Below are 20,276 nucleotides of genomic sequence, written 5' to 3'. Positions count from 1 at the left end.
TCAGTAATAATACTTTTTAATGGTAATGGCTAGCTTGAATTCAGATTTATCTTCAAGTGCTTATCCAGTAACATCAGACTTGTTTGTAACACAAAACATTATGTAGAAGGCTAGATACATTCATAAAGGCATTGTCTGATATTCTAAGGAGTCAAAACCTACACATATTTCAGTTGTGCCTCACCTTCTCCTTGTTCTTGATAAATTACATCACCTGCAAGCCATTACTAGATTCAGAGGAAGCAGACCTTGAAAACCAATTGAAAAAAGAAATATATATGCCTCAGTGTGGGTTGCAAAGGCACTTCAGCGCTGTATAATCTTTAGGTCATACAATGTAAACTGCAGTCCCACAGAGAGATTATCTCAGAGATACATCCCTTTATCCTCACTCTTTGTGTACAATTTCCATCCCTCAGTTAACTTACAGCATCTATGGGCCTGTTAAAACAGTTCATGATTTATGTCAGCAGAGCTATGGAACTTCTTTGAGCTGCCTCCTAAAAATATTTAAAATCAAGACAAGGGGAAAAGAAGCAAGCAGTATATAATTACCATCTCTCTGTCAACAATAAAAAAGTACTGTTAGTTCAGCAATTCTGTAACTGTGGTCCATAGAGTACTTGCTCTTTTATATGTTCTTATAGAAGCATGATGAATTAATACCTATTAATTCCTTTAGTGCTAATGAGCTACAAGTATGAACAATAAGTACAAGCACTATGAGCATCAAGTGAAAAAGTTCGGTGTGGGAAAGCTCTTGTTAGGCATTTCAATTTACTTTGAACTGTGTACTTTTCCTGCCACCTCTTTATCACACAAAGTCTTACCTTGATGGCTTTTTTGTCAGGCACCTCTGTTATCCAGGTGACAGCGACAGATGCTGATGACCCAACCTATGGGAACAGCGCGAGAGTCGTGTACAGTATTCTCCAAGGACAGCCATATTTCTCTGTGGACTCTCGGACAGGTATGTTATTTCATCAGGGAATGAGCCAGTGTGGAAACCAAAAGAAAAAGTTACAAGCAGAAAAAAAGGGCAGTGCATCATAGCTGTGGTCAGAGAAATGTGGCTTTGTGGCTTGGAGCCAAGACAGAGCAGCAGTGTGTGAGGGGTAAAGTAATGCTGTGGCAGTGAGCTCCAGCAGAAGAATGTGCTTTTTCCAGTGATATATTCCTCTGAATGACCATATTCTGCAACTCAGGATCTGGATAGGTTTGGTGCTGTAAATACTCTTGTTGGCTTCTATCATTGAAAAATGTCTTAAACAGATCTAGTTGATAGCAAGGCTTAGGGGGAAAAAAAATCTATGAACCAGCCAGGACGGGAAAGTGCAAGCTAAAGGATGCAGTTATCTAGAGTAGTTTTACCTAAGGGTATTCTTGTTAATAACCTTACATTTATCTATAGGACACCCTCTCCGTTTCGCTTGCTTTCTCTCTCTCTTTTCTCTATACATCCAAGGTTTATATTCAAAAGTGGAATCTGACGAATTTTGACAGTTTCTAAAGGGCATCTGTAGCACCAAGGTCAGAAACTCATGAGACGATAGTCACTGCAGAGCCCTAGGGGACAACATAGGAAAAACACTGAATAAACTTCTTCCAAAGTTAGCAGTTTACAGTGCAGGTGCTCTAGCCAAAGACAAACTTGTATGTGGCATGTTATTTTCTCAGTTTTGTTTATATTTGCAATATAAATAAACTACTAATACTCCTTTGTAATAAGGTGTCAATGACAGACAAATAAGGGTGTAATCATAGATTTGCTGAGTACCAAATTATTTCTAAGAAAGCAAAGGATCAATATTCAGGGTCAGATCCAGATTTAACCACTAGAATGCAGCTTATACAGAAGATAGGCCCTTAAGTCCAAAAGCATGTACTGTATCAGTATTTAATCCAGAAAAGATCTTTTTCTCCTCTGATTAACTTCCCAGTCACTTAGACCTGCATCTCTAGACAGGCTCAGAAATGCCTCAGCCTTTAGCTGCCTCAGTCAGCAACTGGACTCCCATTTAGGGTTAGCACTGTTGTGAGCCAGAAGCTGTTTCCCTATGACAAGCACAGGACTGTAATCAGCTTCCCCAGTGCAAACTCACCTGTGGGATTTGGTAGCTCACAAAATGCAATTGCAGCTCTGATGTTTTTCTAAAATAGAGCTAGAGCATAAGTGACCAACAGCTCCTTTGCATCGATAGAGAGTGATTAAAACACTCAATAGTGGACAACTCGTTTCAGTACAGTCCTCCTCTAGTAGCATTTGGAGTCCTTAACATTTACCTCCCAACACAGACTCTTGGTTCCAGAGGTGTGCTCCTATTCCTATTCTGTCACTGTCCTCACAGGTACTGAACAAGTGTCTATGTGAAAGCACAACTTCAAAGGAAAGTTGAGAGCCTCCTCCTCCCTTTTTCCAGAACACTTTTACAGCCTGACCACAATCATATTCCCATAGAAGATAAAAGAACTCTCCCACGTCCTAAGAAACCATCTGGCTGTTATAGAAAAAAGGACCTTTGCTCTTTACTGTTTTCTTAAGAGCACAAACCTCACTCGCTTTAGTGAAAGAAATGGTTCCAGTACATTTCTTTGGCAGACCTGAAGATCTTAGCCTTTCCCATAGCCTTTCCTATAGCCTTAAGGATGTGTTTTATGTTCACCACCATCCTTAGCATTTCTTTGCTGACTGACTGTGTGCAGCAGCATCAGATGCTCCCTGCTCTGCATTGCTGCATCTCTGGGTACCTGATCTGGTTCTGAGTCTTGGTGTCCTGGACTAGCCCTCCTCTAGGGATCAGAGGCCCCAAAGGTAGGCATGAGAGAGCCTGGAGTTTAGGCACTGATGTCTTTTTTTAGGTCAAGCCAAGAGTGGAAATTCCCTACAAAGTGTTCATATATGGAGAAAATACTTCCCAAAATGTTAAGTATTTTCATATCTTATTTATATATCCATGGGAGCTGAGGAAGTACAGCACTTCACAGGAGGCACTCAGGTTTGCAGGATGGGACTCTGAAGGGTCCCACACAGGAAGATTAAAGCAGCGCACTGAGAGCTGTTCCACACCAGTCACTATTTCTTCCCTTCACACACAGCGATAATTGCCAACACAATATCTTTTTACTGCTTTTTTATTAGACCCATACATTGCCTTTCTGCTAAAAATAAAGGCTAAATGCAGATCAGTCAAGTAAATAGTGTCCTGATGTGCAAGTGCTGCCTGTTGAACCGTGCGACTGGGATGGTGCCTGGGGCTGACACACCTGCCCCCACCCTAAAGGACATCCCAAACGTGTCGCTCGCAAGGGATTATCCCATGGCAGCGCATCCCCGGGCTGCACTGCCGGCTGCTCGGAGGGAGCACCCGGAGGTGCTGGAGGCAGGAGGCTGGCTGGGGCTGGGAGGGCTGCAGGACAGACAGCCGGGGAGCACGGAGCTGTCCCGGGCACAGCGGCAGCGCCCGGAGGGCCCGGCAGTCCCGCGGCGCTGCCCGGGCCGGCGCTCGCAGCCTCCATAAGAGAAGTGCTGCTGCCACCTGATGTCCTCTCGCAGAAGTGTTACCCCGAAGGGAAGGGACGCCCTGCGGTCTAGGGGAGCACGGTGGCCCCTCCGGAGCGGGCGCAGCGGTGTCTCCCTGCATTCTGCACTCGCAGCCCCAGCCTGGGTCCCGGAGCAAAGCCCCCGGGCTCATGCCAGGGGGTCTCTAGGACTGCGTGCTCTGGAAAACTTGTCTTGATGGATCGTTTAGCAAAGCACATCACTTCCAGTGATGTGCAGAGATTGTCATCCTCAGCGGGACCTTTAATTCAACGTAGCACGCTGTTCCCAAAAAGCTTTTCCGTGGAAGGCAACATTTTAATTTTGAACGTGCAGCCTGTCCCAGAGCTGATGCATTTTAACTGTCTTCTTTAAAATTCACACCTTCTGTTAACCTAGATTCCACTTGGGTGAGTTTTACTCTGCCAGGAAAGGTGGAACTCAGTGCAGAGCCTGGAGTCATTCTTGACACAGAGAATAGGATGCAGGAGCAAGATCCCTCTACCCTCCTTGTGTATTCTCTAACAGCCATTTTCTTTTGTTCCCCAAATGCCTTTCCACCCTCAATCTCAGGTTTAATTAGAACAGCTCTAATGAACATGGACCGAGAAGCAAAAGAATATTACGAAGTGATTATCCAGGCCAAGGATATGGGTGGACAGCTGGGAGGATTAGCTGGAACAACCACAGTCAACATCTCTCTCTCTGATGTCAATGACAATCCACCCAGATTTCCACAGAGTGAGTACCCTTGGTGCCAGGCAAAAAGGGGTGGCTGAGGGTTGTTTATGTCTGCTGTTTGCTCTCATGACAGCCATTTTCAAACTCAGGATAGTGACAACTAGAGATGGGCAGAATTTCAGATTCCATATGGAAATCTCCTTAAAAATATCAAAAGGAATTATTTGACACCTTGCCTTTCAGAAAAAGTTTCTGACCTCCAAAATTATCAAAAACCACACTTTTTTTAAAGAATGGGAAATTAATTTACAGAGAAAGGCAGGAAGGAGAACTTTTGTGTTTAGACTGCTCATGGCCATTGCCTTTGGCTACTAATTCCTGCTCTGATTGTCTTTTCATCTTATCTCCAGAGGATGTCTTTCAAATCAGGGACATGTGGTGGTGCTGGAAGTTGAAAGATAATTCATTCAACACTCCAGCCAGGCCACAGCAGGGGAGCATCTGGGAGCTGTGCTGCCAGTGTGGAGTGGGTTGTCACACAGGCTGCTCTCCAGGAAAGGTTCATCTAAACCTTGGCAATATACAGTTAAACCCTAAGATATGTAACAGCCAAACTTAATGGATGCAAAAACAGGCAGCTCCACTCTTACCAGAAACACAACTTTGTATTTACAAAAGTGAACTTCAAAACAAGATTTGCAATATTTTGCTCTTTGTTAATAAGACTTTTTATCACATTCATTTACATAATTCTATATTGCCATTAAAAATTTGAAAGAAGCTTTTCAAGTTTTGATTGGACTAAATCTTCCAAGGGATGTAATTTGGGATTTTTAAAGAAAACTGATTCTTTTAGTGGTGTAAATCAGTCTGAGGCCATTTTGTTTTTGACGTTTTTCTCATTTAGCTGAGTAATGCAAACTCCTGCAGTTCTTTTTGATGGTATTCTTCTTCTCCATCTGTTACTGCATGTTGCACTGGTAAATCAAAGTATTCCACTAGGATCAGCAAGAAGTCTCAACTTCCACTTTTCTTCTTCTGTTAGAGCAACTTCTTGAGCACACCATTGCCAGCTGTGTTTTGAAAGTGTCATGAATAGTAACTGATATCAAACTCTTGATTAAGAAAAATTACAATTCATCAAACTCCATCCTTGGTGGTTTTCTGCCTTCTAAAGCTTAGAATAGACTTCTAAAGTTGGTGCAGTCAACAGAGGGGGTGCAGCAAGGATGGTTTGAAAGTAAAGCATGATGCCAGAGAAGTATTTTAGGTACAGCATTTATATTTTCAAAATACACTTTTAAAATAGCAGGTTGTTCTTTCCCCACTCTTGCTGTTAAGCAAATTACCAATGCAACAAATATGCTCAAGATAATATTTGTAGGGAGAGGCAACACATTTTAATAGAATAACTGGTAAATTCTTTCTTCAGGGCTGAAAAGAAGTTTGTACAGGCTTGAGAAAGGATTTGTCATGCTCAAAACTTGTTCATTCCTGCTGTACAAACTGATTAAATAAAAAGACGCCTGTCCTATTAAATCTGTTCCATATCCTGCTTTATATCATGGCTGCAACAGCACTGGTGCTAATTGCCCTATTTTTCTAGTTGAAGTTCCTATCTTCAGATGCATTGCTGTTTTTAAAAAACCCATTCAACAAACCTGTTGCTATAACAAACACCTAAATAAAACTTCCCCAGGAAATTTGGCTGGGCTGTGGTTTTTAAAGGAAATCACATGGCTGTCACAGCTTTGGCACAGGTGTTAAAGACTCTGCAGGCCATGCAGTGTTGTGGCCTCCCTGATCCACTGCACTGCTTTGCAGTTTTTTTGGTTCCTCTTCACAGCCTGTTTTTCCCCTCTCTCCCTGTGTGCTGCTTGTGCCAGAGCATTATCAGATGAGTGTGCTGGAGTCTGCTCCCATCAGCTCCACCGTGGGCCGTGTGGTTGCTAAAGACCTGGACGAAGGCATTAATGCAGAGATGAAATACAGCCTCGTGGATGGAGATGGACTGGATGTCTTTGATATTAACACTGATCCTAATTACCAAGTTGGCATCATCACTGTAAGAAAGGTAAAAAAAGTTTCCTTTTTATAGTGATTTATATGGCTAACTATCCTGGTTACATTTTATGTGTAGAATATTCCCTTACGCTGCAGTAACTTGGTTCCCATTATGTGACAGTAACCCCTTTCTGGCTGTAAAACACAATTTCTTTAACATTTATTGCTAAAATATGAAAGCAGACTGCATTCCCAAGAATGACTTTTATAAAGTGGGAACATCATTAACATAAACATGTCTTTTCCCACCAAAGGAATGCTCTGACTCCTTATTTATCTATTTAAATATTCTCTGTAGCTTAATTATCCTACAATGCAAGAAATTAGATCAATATTTGCATTTGAACTGTACATATTTTTCACTGTGGTGTTCCACAAACAATAATAAAGCATGCCTTGGAATTATTTATAAACCAATAAAACCCAGGCAGTGTTTATTTTTTTTTAATTGCTGCTTGAAGATCCATAAATGCTAATTAGTCTAGAGGAAGCTGTCTCTAATATGGCAGCTGTGAAACTGCTGGTACTCTGTACCACAGGCTATGCAGGAAGGCATTGATTATTTTGCTTAGGCTCCCTGCTATGGGATATTTATTCTACAATCTTACATAAATGTTAGAAGTTCAACTCTGTTTCTAGGTTATGAAATTGTAACCATATTTCTGCCTAAGCATATCTAGTGTACTAATAAGGAAGTATAGTTTCCATTTAAATTGCCTGGGATTAAATTGTCACTAAAATGGAACAATACAGGGGAGAGCTTTGACCTTGCAAGCCTCTATGCTCTACAGCAAAGCATTTAAGCATGTATTTATGGTCACCTTTTCCTGACTCTTTTTTTGTGCATATTAGTCCCTAAATTTAAGCATACCTTCTGGAATGAAATAGATGTTGAATGTAAATTCCAATGTAATTTTCCACTCATTTATCAATGAAACAAAATAGTTTCTTTGCGGTAAATGTGTCAGTAAGCTTGACCTTTGTTATTAGGAATACAATTTTGCTACATATTCATGTGTGTCTGGAGGAGCTACAAAATGTATGGTATCAATCATACCAGATATATACTGTCATCAGGTACATATTGCTCAATCTACCTACTGTACACAAACATATGTAATGTTTTATATATGTCTCCAGCTTTATGTAATGCTGAGATTATCAATAGCCAAACACTGGGAAAGTTGTCCTTTGAATGCCCTCAAAAAAAAAATCAACCAGTGTCAATATAAAAGGATATCAAAATGGGAGGAGAGGGGAGAGAGAATTTCTAAACCAAGAATGAAATATTTTTTAAAAGTAAACGAAACTTCCCCTTTAATTTTTCTTGACAGATTTCCCAAGCAAAATAATTAACACTTCTAACACAGGCATCAGAAAGCCAGAACTTGCAGTTACTGACAAGACTGTTGCTTGTTGTGTTGTGGCTACTTATCACAGCCTACTAATCCCACAAAATGCTGAGCACCTCCTGAAGATTTACAGTACCTTCCAGGCTGCCTGCCTGGGAGACTGATGCTCACCCTACCTTCCTCTTTTCCCTGCTTTCCCTTCTGCACCACCCATGGAAGGCAGGGGGTGGGTAACCCAGCCAGCACAGCACACAGGAGAGCCCTGTCCTGTCCTGCCTTCCTCCCCTGACATCGCCTGATCAATCCCTTTCTCACAGTGGGTCTTGCTAAATTCCCCCCTGCCACCTCTCAGTGCCTGTGTTAGCGCTGGCAGAAGGAGGACAAGGACAAGGAGAGCTTTCCATGGGCTGCCTCTCCTCTTGGCTGTGTTTTGCAGCATGCTAAGTTCACAGGAGAAGGTAACTTGCCTGCCCTCCCCATGGGACCAGCATTGGGAAGAGGTGTGAATGCATCCATGGGAGAAAAATCTGATGAGGGGGACAGCTGTGCTGAGGCATTAGCACAGGAGAGAAACGGGAGGGAAAGTCATCTTTGACAATGAAGGCAAACAGGAGTATCGAAATGCAGTGGTCTAGCACACTTGTCTCATTTTTCTCATTTTTCTAACTTGATCTAGGTGATTATGTGTTTTAATAATGTAATTGGGTTTTATAGCTGTTAAGTCTGTCTGTGATTTAGCTGCTTTTTTCATAACTTAGCTTTTTAGTGTACACGCAGTGTTTCTCATGCAGTTTTCTTCACCTGGGAAACAATTCAATATAATGGCCTCTTTCTTAGTATATGTTTAGGCACCTTTGCATTGCACATTCCTTGCCAGATGGACAATAAGTGAAGCTTGATCCTGTGAATATCTTACTGCTATTTTACAGCTCATAAATACGCAACTGGTAGGCAATAATGACTCTGCAGCCAGGGATATTACATTTGTAGACCTCACCAAACCCCAGCTGACAAGTGCTATGCCTGCAGTAGTCGCTGATGTACCAGGTGGAGCTAAAGGCAGCGGGAGCAAGTGTCAGATCACCTGTTTGGAGCTGCTGCCACAGACTGCACAGTTTGTACTGCCTCACTCACTGTATAGCGTCTCCAGCAGTACTGGACCATCATGTCCCCAGCACAGAAACCTGTTCCAATTCCAGTTTTCATTCCTCACTCTCATGTACTAAATCCTGAGTGATTTTCAGTTTTATAATTTCAAGAATGCCAGTCTTTAGTCAGGCATTCCTATGCAGGACATCAGTGCTGGTAATTTACTGTGAAATCATGAGCTTTGGTATGTCACTGCAACATTTCCACTTCTGAAGAAGAAGGCCATTGGAGTGGCCAACATTTACTGAAGAATTGGTTGAATCCAGGTGTTTTGAGGCCCATGCATGAGCATGGAAATCTTCTGCTGATGCACTTAAACTAATACACACCTCATGACTGCAGAACTGGCCAGCTGCCCCATTGAGCAGGGCAGGAAAGAAATGGGTTATGACTGGCAAAGGAGAACTTTACTGCCACAATAATGAACTTTGCACTTTGACTTCAAATTGCTTTGGCATCCTCCTTCTCTTTTATTTTCCTGCCCATCTCCATGTGTCCTTCTGGTGATTGGTCTTCACATAGAGCTGCAAAGAAGAAGAAAAGGGTTGGATGGGAACAGCAGACATCTTACTGCAGTCTAAATGAACTGCTGCTGTGTGTGGTAATTCCACACATGAAGCTCAAATCCTTATGTCCAAATAAAGCTGCTCTTTTTTTAAACTACTCATATAGCAAAGAGGGGTATGCCCCACTGGGTGACCCTGAGATTAGCCATTTCTTTTCTGGTACAAGGTTTGTCTTGCTCAGAATCTGTGCAAGCTAAGGGAATTCACTGTGCTGGTTTTCAGCATCAGACCTGCCCAGATTATCCAAGTAAAGGGTTGTGACCATTTAACCACACTACAATTGCTTGCAACTTCTGACTGCAACTTGAGAAGTGTGACTGTATTGTCTGTGAGCTGTACTTCATCTGGTGGCATTTTTTTATATTTTGGACTGACCCTTCCATACTGTTATTCTGGTTTGTCAAATCCTTACTGTAATCTCTTACCAAGACTCCTTAGTAGCACATTAAATATGGAATTTTTCATTCAGATCTAAAGAAGGTTGTGGAGGCACCTTATTTTCTTCAGGGATCTATGAAAAGAAGATGGAAGGGAGATGAAAAATTTATTTATTGAGAGGTTAAGTGTCAGCATTAGTTACTTCTATATCCATGTATACCAAATAAGTAGTTTTATCTAGATAGGAAATCAAATTCAGGTAACTACTAACAGAGTAAGCTGGTGCCCTTTATCCATTGTCTCAGGAAGGAAAAAAAAGGGAAACGGGAAGAGGGAAAAGGGAAAAGGAGACCATTCTCACTCCCTGCTTCAAATAATACTTGAGTAATTAATATTTCACATTTCATATGAAGTGAAAGAGTCCCAGAGGAAGATATCAGGAATATTTAATAATTAAACTGCTTTGAAATTAAACTGTTTTCTAGGCAGGGAGCAGCACTCATTACACCTGGATGGTGAACCCATGTTTAGGATACTTACTGAAAGGAGGAGGTGAAAAAACCTCACTTCTAGGAAGGTTGGATTATGGATAAAAACTGGAACACAAACTTGAAAGAGAGGCTGACCATGTTCCCTGCTCCCACTGGAACCCTTTACCAGCTTGGCAAACAGGGGACTCTGGTGTCCTCAGTGGAAAAAAGAGGATGCTAACTGGGACCTCTACCTCCTGTGTAAGCATCCTTGTTCCTGCCACTGGGCCCATTTTTGAGGAACCATCTGCCTTACCTTATTTTCAGGTACTTCCATTAGTGTCTGCTTCTTCATGTATTCTCCTCAGAGTGGCATGAAACAGGTTGTGTGAATCACGATGCAGTGGCAGGATGGCTGTTTATATTTTCATTTTAGCAAGAAGAATGAAAGAATATGTTTTTTTGAAGTGATCTGCAGGTATTTCTCCTGGCCTTTTCAGTTCAACTATCAAATTAAATACAGAAAACGTATACAGTGCCGTTTCTAATACTACTGTCTTTCGAAGCTTTTTCTGCATCTGCAAATATTTATCTTTGTTGCACTTGAAATTAAAAGTAATAATGATATGGCTCAGTGTGCCTGATGGTAGATTTAATTTTTTCTCCTCAGCCTTTAAGTTTTGAGAGCAAGAAAAGCTACACCTTGAAGGTAGAGGGTGCCAACCCTCACCTGGAAATGAGGTTCCTGAACCTGGGTCCCTTCCGTGACACCACCACCGTCCACATCAGTGTGGAGGACGTGGATGAGCCTCCTGTGTTTGAGCCCAGCATCTACTTTGTGGAAGTGCCTGAAGATGTGGAGATTGGGACCACCATACAGATCATTTCTGCCAAGGACCCAGACGTGACCAACAACTCCATCAGGTCTGTCCTCTCTTTGTGTGTTATCCCACGAGCAGTCCTTAATACATCTGGTTGGTGGGGCAGTGGTGAGTGAGAGGGACTCTCTCTTTCCAGCCAGTAGTGGTCATCAGTGGGTTTGGCAAACCAAAGCTTACACACTGAGGGCTCTGTCAAAGTGATGCAGGAGCTCCCCCTGTTCTGTGGTATGGAAGACATCAGCATCAAGCCTTGCAATGAGCTGGTCAGGCATGTCCTGACATTAAAAACAAACCTCAGAATCTTCCCTATGCTGGCACAAAACCTGACAGCATTGCTGAGAACCCACTGCCATCCTGATGTCAAGGGGATCAACTTGCTTCTCCTTTTTCCCCCTTCTCTTTCAAAGCTTGCCCTTGTCCACAAGCTCAAACACACAGCTACTTTTGGAGTAGAGTGAATGCATGCTAATAAATATCCAAGAACTGTTAAATTATCTAGTGTCTGCTCAAAGATGCAGAGTTAGATATTCCCATAAGGTAGTAAGAAAGGTAAAGGTGCATTTGCAACCATGGGATCTTCATAGGTGCAACTCAGCAAGGAGCCAAAGGAGCAGATTTGTGTGATCATAGCGCTCTTTTCCATAGTGGCTGACAGCCACTGCCAGTCCCTTTTACCAGAGGAGGCTGCTCTTCTCCAAGGCCAGCCCACACAGAAATTTTCACTACCTGCTACTGCAGGCACTTTGATTATCCCAGGACGTTGGCTGCTCCTCTCAGCTGAGAGTTTCAGGTATTGAGCTGCTGTTTGACTACCCATGCATTGGCCCAGCTTCTGAGATGCCTGTGTTCAGGAGCAGTCCTGGGAAATACAGGAGGGAGTTGAAACATTGAGTACTAGGATTTTTTGAAAAAAAGTAAAATCTAAATGAGCAATTCTGTGGGCTTCAGCTAGAAGATCTGAGCAGCCACAAAGCCTGTTCTCCTTAATGGTATGGCACTCTGTGTTGCTGGTCTATTTTTTTCATCTCTGCTACTTTAATATACCTATCTTTTCTGCCTACATTTTAAGGTTATCATACTTCTCATGACATTGCCTCAAATTCCTTAGTAAAACTATTATACTGTCTGCATCACGATTTCATTACCCTAAACTTTTTTCCATTTGCATTCTATTTTGCTGATTGAATACTGTCTGGCATCATCCAAACCCTGCAATGCAAACAGCTCTGTGCTAATCTGCTTAAAATAGTATAAGAATAATTCTGAGGACTATCAGAGGGTAGAATTGATCATTGTTATTTTTAATGGGTTTTTTCTTAGTTTTTTCCAGAGCTTTGCAGTGACTGCCCTTGATGAACAACACTCTATAAACCACAGAATCCATCAACAAAGACATATTAAAAAAAAAAAAAGTTGTAAATATGCACAGACTCTTTTGTAACTCTGTTCTTTGACGACTTCCTTCCTCTTTTCTCCCCACCTTCCTCTTTTTCCACTGCCCTTTCTTCCCTCATTCCTTCCCTCATTCCTTCCCTTCTTTTCCCCCATGCTGAGGTAAAGGAACACATTTAAAAAGTAATAATAAATACCATTTGTAGTGCTATCTAAAATGCAGATAGTAAGAATTAGTTCTTGCCTCTTCTGTGGTCTACTCCATTCACACCAACTCCGTGCAGTATCAGTCTGGCAATGTTTTAAGCTGAATTCACTTTGCACAGAGCAAGGCAAGCTAAGAAAGACAATAATCCCAAAGATTTACTATGTTGCACAAACTGAAACCCATCTGAAATTTAAACTGTGACCTGGCTCAAATCCTCACTTTCCTAGCATCCAATACCTGGCTCCCACCCTGTGAAATTGTGATGGCTGGAAATATGCTATTATTGTTGTTAAATTATTCAGGAAGAATATCTAAATAGTACAGTGGAAACAAGTGTGCAGGAGCAGGTACACTTAACAAGAGAACTTAGCTGGAGAATCTAGAAAAAGATCCACCTGTGCCTCTTGACACCAGCGCTTAATTCTGAACCACTAATCACAAGGCTATAGTCAATTTCAGATACTCATTGGCCTTAAAATGTCAGAGATAAATTATTTTATAGCCCTCATACAAGAATAATTATTATAGCAAAATATAGGAACACTCATACTTATTATCTAAATAAATCAAATGCCTGAGAAATCTTTTTATTTATGAAGAGTTAGGAAGGACTGGGAAGGAAAGGGATACAAACCTGCCATTCCTTCCTCTTTAATTGTTCTGAAAAAGAGTGTAAAACAATTTCCCAACAACATATCTCAATAGTTTTATATCCTGGTTTAATAAGTCCCTATATAAAGAAAAGGCTGTCATGCTTGCTCCAGTGAATGCATTCATGCTGAAAGGAGAAAATTCAGAAGAATGAGCCCTGTTCATTGTCTGTTGTGACTAATGCTTTCAATTCCCATCCACTCTGATGAAAGTACCAACAAAAACGACAGAAAGTCTGGTCTCTGTTCTAGGCTGTGACATTTACCTAGGCATGTGTGTGGCTTTGGCCAAAGTATCCCTTGCCATGCTAACAGTCAGCTGGGAAGGCAGCTTGCACAAAGTGCCTTTAAGAGCAAGGTGATGCCTGTGAAGGATGCTGAGTATTTTACCCACCCTGAGAAATCATCCCTCTGACCGAGTATTGCAGTGACCTCTGTCCATCAGCTGCCTCCCTGCTCAGGCTGCCTCCCTGCTCAGGTTTTCTGGCCTGCAGGCACCACAACAATCCCCCATTCACAGGCACAGGAAGCTGATTCCCAGCACTGAACTGACACAACATTGGTCAGGAAGGTTCAGTAACTACAATGAATCAGCCTCACAGAGGGAGCTGTTTTTCTGACTGGATGCTGTGAGAAAGGCACACATCATCCCCCTTGTGCTGACACAGCCCCATCAGTAGCCGCATGCTTCAGGATGCAGGTGGAGTTTATTCCCCTCAAGAAGGAGAGAATACAGAAAAAAAGGAAGAGAATGGTTCCTGCTCATCAACCTAGGTGCTCAAAGAATGAGCTGATCTGAAGACATTTTCATCCTGTCTGAATTTGCCTGGAGACAGGGCATAATTAGTTCTCTCAGAAAAAGAAATTATGCTCCTCACTGGCAGATTTTCTCTGTAAAGCAGATGTTCCTCCACTGATCTGTGCCTTCCTTTGAGGCTTCTTCCTCTAAATCTTCCTGTCTTCCAGCTCCATTCAAGTAGTACTACCTGTTAAATGCCATTAGCCACAGGAACTTTTTCCAGCATCTCACTCTGGACCTATGCAAGTCAAAGGAGCACATAACTAGGTTGTGGAAGAATGTGGCTCTGCTTTGTACGACACTGTCCCCATTGCTGAGATACTTTGGTGGCTGTAACACACGGTTTTCACAAGGGTTGCATAATATTTTTCATATGTGCTCTTGCAGATACTCAATAGACAGGAGCAGTGATCCAGGACGGTTCTTTTATGTCGACATAACATCGGGAGCACTGATGACTGCAAGACCTCTGGACCGGGAGGACATTTCTTGGCACAACATCACTGTATTGGCCATGGAGCTGAGTAAGGAGAATGCACACTGTACACAGATTAAAGAGATATAGTAGACAAAGCAGGCTGAGAGGCCTGAATTCAAAGTTCACAAGTTGTTATGCACTGAGTGGGAAGGCGCATTAAGTGAATTGCTCCTCTGACATCAACCAGCGAATACTGCATTTTATTTATTTTTTTATGCTCATTTTTCACAGGGTGGTGGGAGGCATAGAGGATGGCAATTAAATGCAGAGTCCTTCTTTTTCAATTCATTAGCATTCCAGGGATTTATTCAAAACTCTTCCTGATGTGTTTCTGGCAGAGCCCTCTCATTCCAGAAAGCCAGGCTAAAGAAAATACTGCAAAGGCTTCACAGCTGCTAGAGCTTCCAGTCCTGCCTGGGAGGATTGAGTGGTGCAGGGATGGGTAGGCAGCAGCGATCCTACACTGCTAGGTCACTAGTTGAAATCTGCTCTGGTTCAGCAGCAAGTAAATGACATCGCCATCTGCTTGCTACATAAATAATTTGGGCCAGAGTGCTTTGGGATCTTCGAGTATGCTGAACTCATTATGCTTTTGGGTTTTACAATGAGCTAAAACTCAGCTCAGGATTCATCTGTGCCAAGTATTTTTCAAGGCTGTGAGAAGAAGGAGATGCTCATTTCATTGTGTCAGTATGAAAAATTTAGCTGAGTTTGAAATGCTCACAGATGTGAGCTTCATAAAGGAGCTTCAGATATATAAGCAAATAAAAGGTTCACCTAGTCTTCACCTGAAATTCCTTCAGTTCACATAGCTTTTGCTCAGGATCTCAGTTCATCTGTGAGGGGCAGCAGCTTTTCTGCAGCTTGATGCCAATAGCTGAGTCATTCCTTGTGTCTCAGAAAGCTTCCTGCACATCTAGGCTGTGCCAGAGATGGAGCACTTTGACAGGAACAAAGTTTCAACAAGCTTGCCCAAATTGCAACCACCCAGCTTGAAAGCAGGGGAAATATTTCACAAGAGTTGGAGTGACTCTGCCACATATTTGCAGGCTGTTCCAGCACATGATGCCTTTCTGTGCCCTTTTAAGTAGTGAAAGTGGTTGAGACAATGGGATTTCACCCCTATCTGTTTTGACACTACTTTTATTTTCAGCCACCAATGGCCATTGCAATGAGTCTGTAAAAGCTGACCCTGTAGCAGCATTGAGGGTGAGAGCAATAGGAAGGCATGTCTTCCTTTGGTTTCCTTTCCATCAATCCTCTGTCAGTTTTGCTCTGTACATGTGCAGCACCATATTTTAATTTAGTGAATAGTTTCAAAAATGTCATAGCTCTGCACTCCTGAATAAGGCCCCTAGCCCTAAAGGTTAGATCAATTATTTCTAAGAGTGCAAATTCACCTGCCACAACAAGAGGTGTGTTAGCATGATGTATGTATGCATATGTGGGAAGCTGAAGGATTACATTACAAATTAGGGAGAAACAACGTAGTTTGAGTATTATCTCAATGACACAATACAACACGTTGTGGACTACAGTATGCTGAACATTTAAGAAAATTCCAGAGTTTATGTAAACTCTCTATTGTTTATATGAATATATCATTTCTTGCTATAAAGGAAGATATATTTGGAGGTAAATGTACAAAATGCTACAGCTAAAAAGAAGATGAGAATACTAATATTAAAGAATTTTCTTGATTTTTACACCTCTTTTGGTCCCTTAACATTTTTTTTCTTTCTGATTACAGTTTCATTTTATCATTAAATAAGGGGGGGGGAAGATGATTTGGGGCAGACAAGAACAGTAAGAAAAACAAATTATTCTGTAGCCACTTAGCTTGGAATTTGTGAAGATATGTGAAAAGATGTACAGATTTACTGACAAAGAAAGCTAATGCACCAGTGGAACAGAAACATCACAAATGATGTCATGCAGAATGTAAAATTTTCATTGCAATTTTAAGCTTCACTGAAAGCTTTTCTGTTCAATTTCATGTGCTATTACATTTTAAACCCCTCTGAACAAAGTATCAAAAACTTGACACTATTTTTGAGTTCAAGGAGCATAAATTTTGAGGAAAACCATCTCTGAACTGGAGATAGAAACTGCCATTTTTAACAAGTTCTAAATAACAAGTCTGTCCTTAAAACAGTACCTTCCTAATTCATGCTACCAGTAGGGAGGCTCAACAAAGAGTATTGCCCAGTTGAAGGGCAATAAAATAAAAGGGGGGGCATTGTCTAAAACTTTTGCTGTAGAAATAGTTCATTGGACTGAACCAGGCTGAAGTCTTTTACAGAATTGTTTTGTTTGTAAAATATGTGATTAAGAGGGAAGACAGGCTAGACAGAGAGCAGCTTTTGAAGCTTCACTCTGAGTCGCACAATACCCAAGTCACCACAATTCCCAATAGGAAAATGTGATTTAGCACAAGCCAGTAGCAGAAAACCTGATTTACCTCTTGAGCCAAGTGAGGAGCAGCCTCTTCCCCTTCCCACATACTGCCTTTCCTTACATTAAACCTTCTTGTTCCAGATAACCCCTCACAGGTGGGCAGTGTCTCTGTGACAGTGAAAGTCCTGGATGTGAACGATAACGCACCGGAGTTTGCGAGATTTTATGAAGCTTTTGTTTGTGAAAATGCCAAAGCAGGCCAGGTGAGAAATGCTTGTACCACCAGGGGTTGGGAAGGGTATGCTGTCCTACATGGAGGCAGCAGGCCAGGAAGGGTGAGTGTTGGGCAGAGGGCTCAGCTACTCACACATTTCATCTGAACTCCTATCAGCAGCCGTCTGTGCTTCATTCCAAAGGCAAGCATATCCCACTGGAAGGATCATCACATATAGTACCTCTTTTGTTTCTCCCACATTTCTTTTATTCTCCCGAAGTAGATTCTAGGCTCACTGTACAATACATTTCATAGCTGAAATAAAGCCTTCCCTTAGGCATGTGCCAGCAGGCAAACAGCCAGTGTGTCCTGTAGCAGCATCAAAGAGAGAAGTGTTATGAGAAGTGCCACAGAACCAGCTCAGGCCACGTGTGACAGACAAGGCTTACTACTAAATGTTTTAAGAGCCTTAAGCACACCTGGACTTACGGGAGCTGGACATAACTTACTACATCAGGTTCAAATGGGCACCAAGCAGAATATGTCCTGCTGTGAACTGGAGATGACAGAGAGTCAAAAGCAACACAAGACTTCCCGTTGCATGCACTCTAAAGGAGCAGCTTCAAGGAAGCAGTGAAGATTCTGCTCCTCTCCCTTCCAAAACCCCATCAAAGCCTTTGAACAAGGTCACCAGTGCCAGAGACAGATGTGAGCTCTCCCTGGCTGGACCGGCTGCAAGCTCTGCTGCTGATTGTTTGTGGGGAGCCTCTTGCTCCACCACCAGGGTCCACGGTGGGGACTGGTGCCTCCTCATGCAAAGCTGACTAGATTAAATAGCACTTAAACACACACACACACCTCTTATGATCTGTGAAGGAAAAATTATGCACGTAGTATCACTGTGTGTTTGCTGAAGCTTCTCCCAGCTGTGTGAAACAGAATGAAATGGCTGCTCACTGCTGGGGTAACTGTCCTTACAACTATCATATATAGGATATTGTCATCCCACCAGTTTACAGAGCTTCTTAGTAGTATAGGCAATAGAAGTCATTGACTAGACCTTTTTTCCTGGTTTTGAAGGGTGAATGTCCTAGGTAATAAGCTGTTTAAGTTCAATATTATTATGAATGCTAATCTGGACTACTTCCTTCATCAAAGAACACTAAATTCTATTGCCACATTTTAAAAAGTTCTGAAATCAGTTTTAACATGGTGAAAGAGCCTTTATGGGTCTGACATTTGCCTTTGAATCCCAAAATAACTTTCAAGTTAAAAAAATCCAGGTGAAGATTTATTCCTTGTCCAAAAAGATGCCAGAATGTTTATTCAGACAGTGCTCATTGTGCTTCAAGCTGTTAGGCCAACTTTACAAAGCCTCTATAAGTGAAGTAACAAATCTCTTTCTGAATTTAGCATTGTCTTGGTTTCTTTAGTTTGGTGTTATTTATTGCATATGCATTCTGCATGGTTGGCTTTTCTCTCATTTCCACTGACATCTTTTGAAGAATTTTATTGATTTAAAACTAAAAGAGTGGCAAAATAATCAACCTGAAGTCCTTTTCTACCTGCATAATGAAGCTGAAAGTAAATATGAGCTTTCTTACAAGCTCTCTAATGCACAATGAATCTTCTGAAATACCTGGGCCTCCAAAAGACAAAAAGAAATGTGCAACAGAAGATAGGGATGCATGACAGGAGAGCATCTGTTATTTGAGGTAAACTGATTATCTCTTCCTTGGTTTAAAAGTGATGTGCACGACCACAGCAAAATAGATGACCCCTGCAAGCTTTTGTGTCTCTTCTTGAGAGAAGATTGTACCTCTGGAAGGCAATTTTATTGAAATGCTCCAGTTGCTTATATTTATAGATATAAAATACATGTTATTGGTTTGATTGTTGTTTATATTATAAATATTTTGCTTCTCAACCATTTCTACTTTTCTCTTGTGTTTTGTAGCTGATTCAGACGGTGAGTGCCATCGACAGGGATGACCCACAGGAGGGTCAGCACTTCTACTACAGCCTGGCTCCAGAGGCGGCTAACAACCCCAACTTTACTCTAAGGGACAATCAAGGTAATCAGAGTGGACACAGACAGTTAGCTACTCTAATTTCTAATGCCTGAGTTGGACTTGAGAAGCTGTGACTTACAGTGGGTGATAAGATTGCCATTTCAAATAATACCAAGTGACACCTGCTCCTTAAAGGCAATAATAAAATGACATATTACTTAATACACTTCAAGGTTATAGGATATTTTCTTCTCTATAAATATTCTCTAGCAATAGGCTCCTTTTCCTTTTTTGAGGAAATGTACCAGTGTTTTGTGCAAATTCAGGTCTTTTGGTCAGGCTGCAGGCATCTCGGATTATCGGAGTGGAAATTGCACTTGCTCAAAAGGAGATGCTTAAAGGTAGGATAGTAACTGGAACTAGCAGACAAATCTGAAGGGAATTACATTGCTCTTTTTTTTCTTTTTTTTTTTTTTGTACTCTTCATGTTTTCTCCCAGGCACAGAAAAAAGGAAGGTTTTTGTACTGTTCCATCTTTTTCCCCAAGCACTTTGTTCTTTCTCCTTGCACATCCTCATTTCCCCAGAGAAAGAGGGAAGTAGGGAGGACTCACAGACCCTTGGGGAAGTAGCTTGGTGTACAGCTAAAGGTCTGTGTAAGATGACCAAAGTAGAAACTGAAACACCAGACTCACTGGCATTTGAGCATTTTAACCAGTGGAATTTGTTTCTTTTGGGAAAGCTTTGGTGGATTTGGAGCCTGCAGGAAAGTCCTGCCATAGCAGACTTTGCATGACTGCTGCTGATAGATTATTTCCATGGCTAAAATCAGGCTCACACCAGCCATTATTAGGAAAGAGGGATGACCTTGAGTGACCTGGTGTAGAGCTTGGAAAGTCAGTATTGAGGGGCTGGGTTTCAGTATGAGTTTAGTGTGTAAAGTACCACAGATCAGCAAGCAATTCCAGAATAAATGGGGAGAAGGACTGGCCACCTGCAGCATCTATGGCCAGCCTCCAAGCCCAGCCTTGCTCCCACACACGCCTGC

The 20,276-nt window shown here is 41.8% G+C and overlaps 1 protein-coding gene across 1 annotated transcript in view; it reads left to right on the top strand.

Moving 5' to 3' along the window:
- CDH20 (cadherin 20) overlaps nucleotides 1-20,276 on the top strand; it is a 118,764-nt gene that overhangs the window by 89,073 nt on the left and 9,415 nt on the right. Inside the window, exons 4-10 of the mRNA XM_030971625.1 lie at nucleotides 851-970; nucleotides 4,112-4,279; nucleotides 6,106-6,293; nucleotides 10,869-11,122; nucleotides 14,516-14,652; nucleotides 17,145-17,266; nucleotides 19,175-19,292. Of these exons, the coding sequence (XP_030827485.1) occupies nucleotides 851-970; nucleotides 4,112-4,279; nucleotides 6,106-6,293; nucleotides 10,869-11,122; nucleotides 14,516-14,652; nucleotides 17,145-17,266; nucleotides 19,175-19,292 (1,107 nt within the window). The remainder of the gene's footprint in view (nucleotides 1-850; nucleotides 971-4,111; nucleotides 4,280-6,105; nucleotides 6,294-10,868; nucleotides 11,123-14,515; nucleotides 14,653-17,144; nucleotides 17,267-19,174; nucleotides 19,293-20,276) is intronic.

This window comes from Camarhynchus parvulus, chromosome 2, assembly GCF_901933205.1.
Source record: "Camarhynchus parvulus chromosome 2, STF_HiC, whole genome shotgun sequence".
NCBI lineage: Eukaryota > Metazoa > Chordata > Aves > Passeriformes > Thraupidae > Camarhynchus > Camarhynchus parvulus.
The sequence above is the reverse complement of the archived record's forward strand: the minus strand, read 5'-3'. Positions and strand labels throughout refer to the sequence as shown.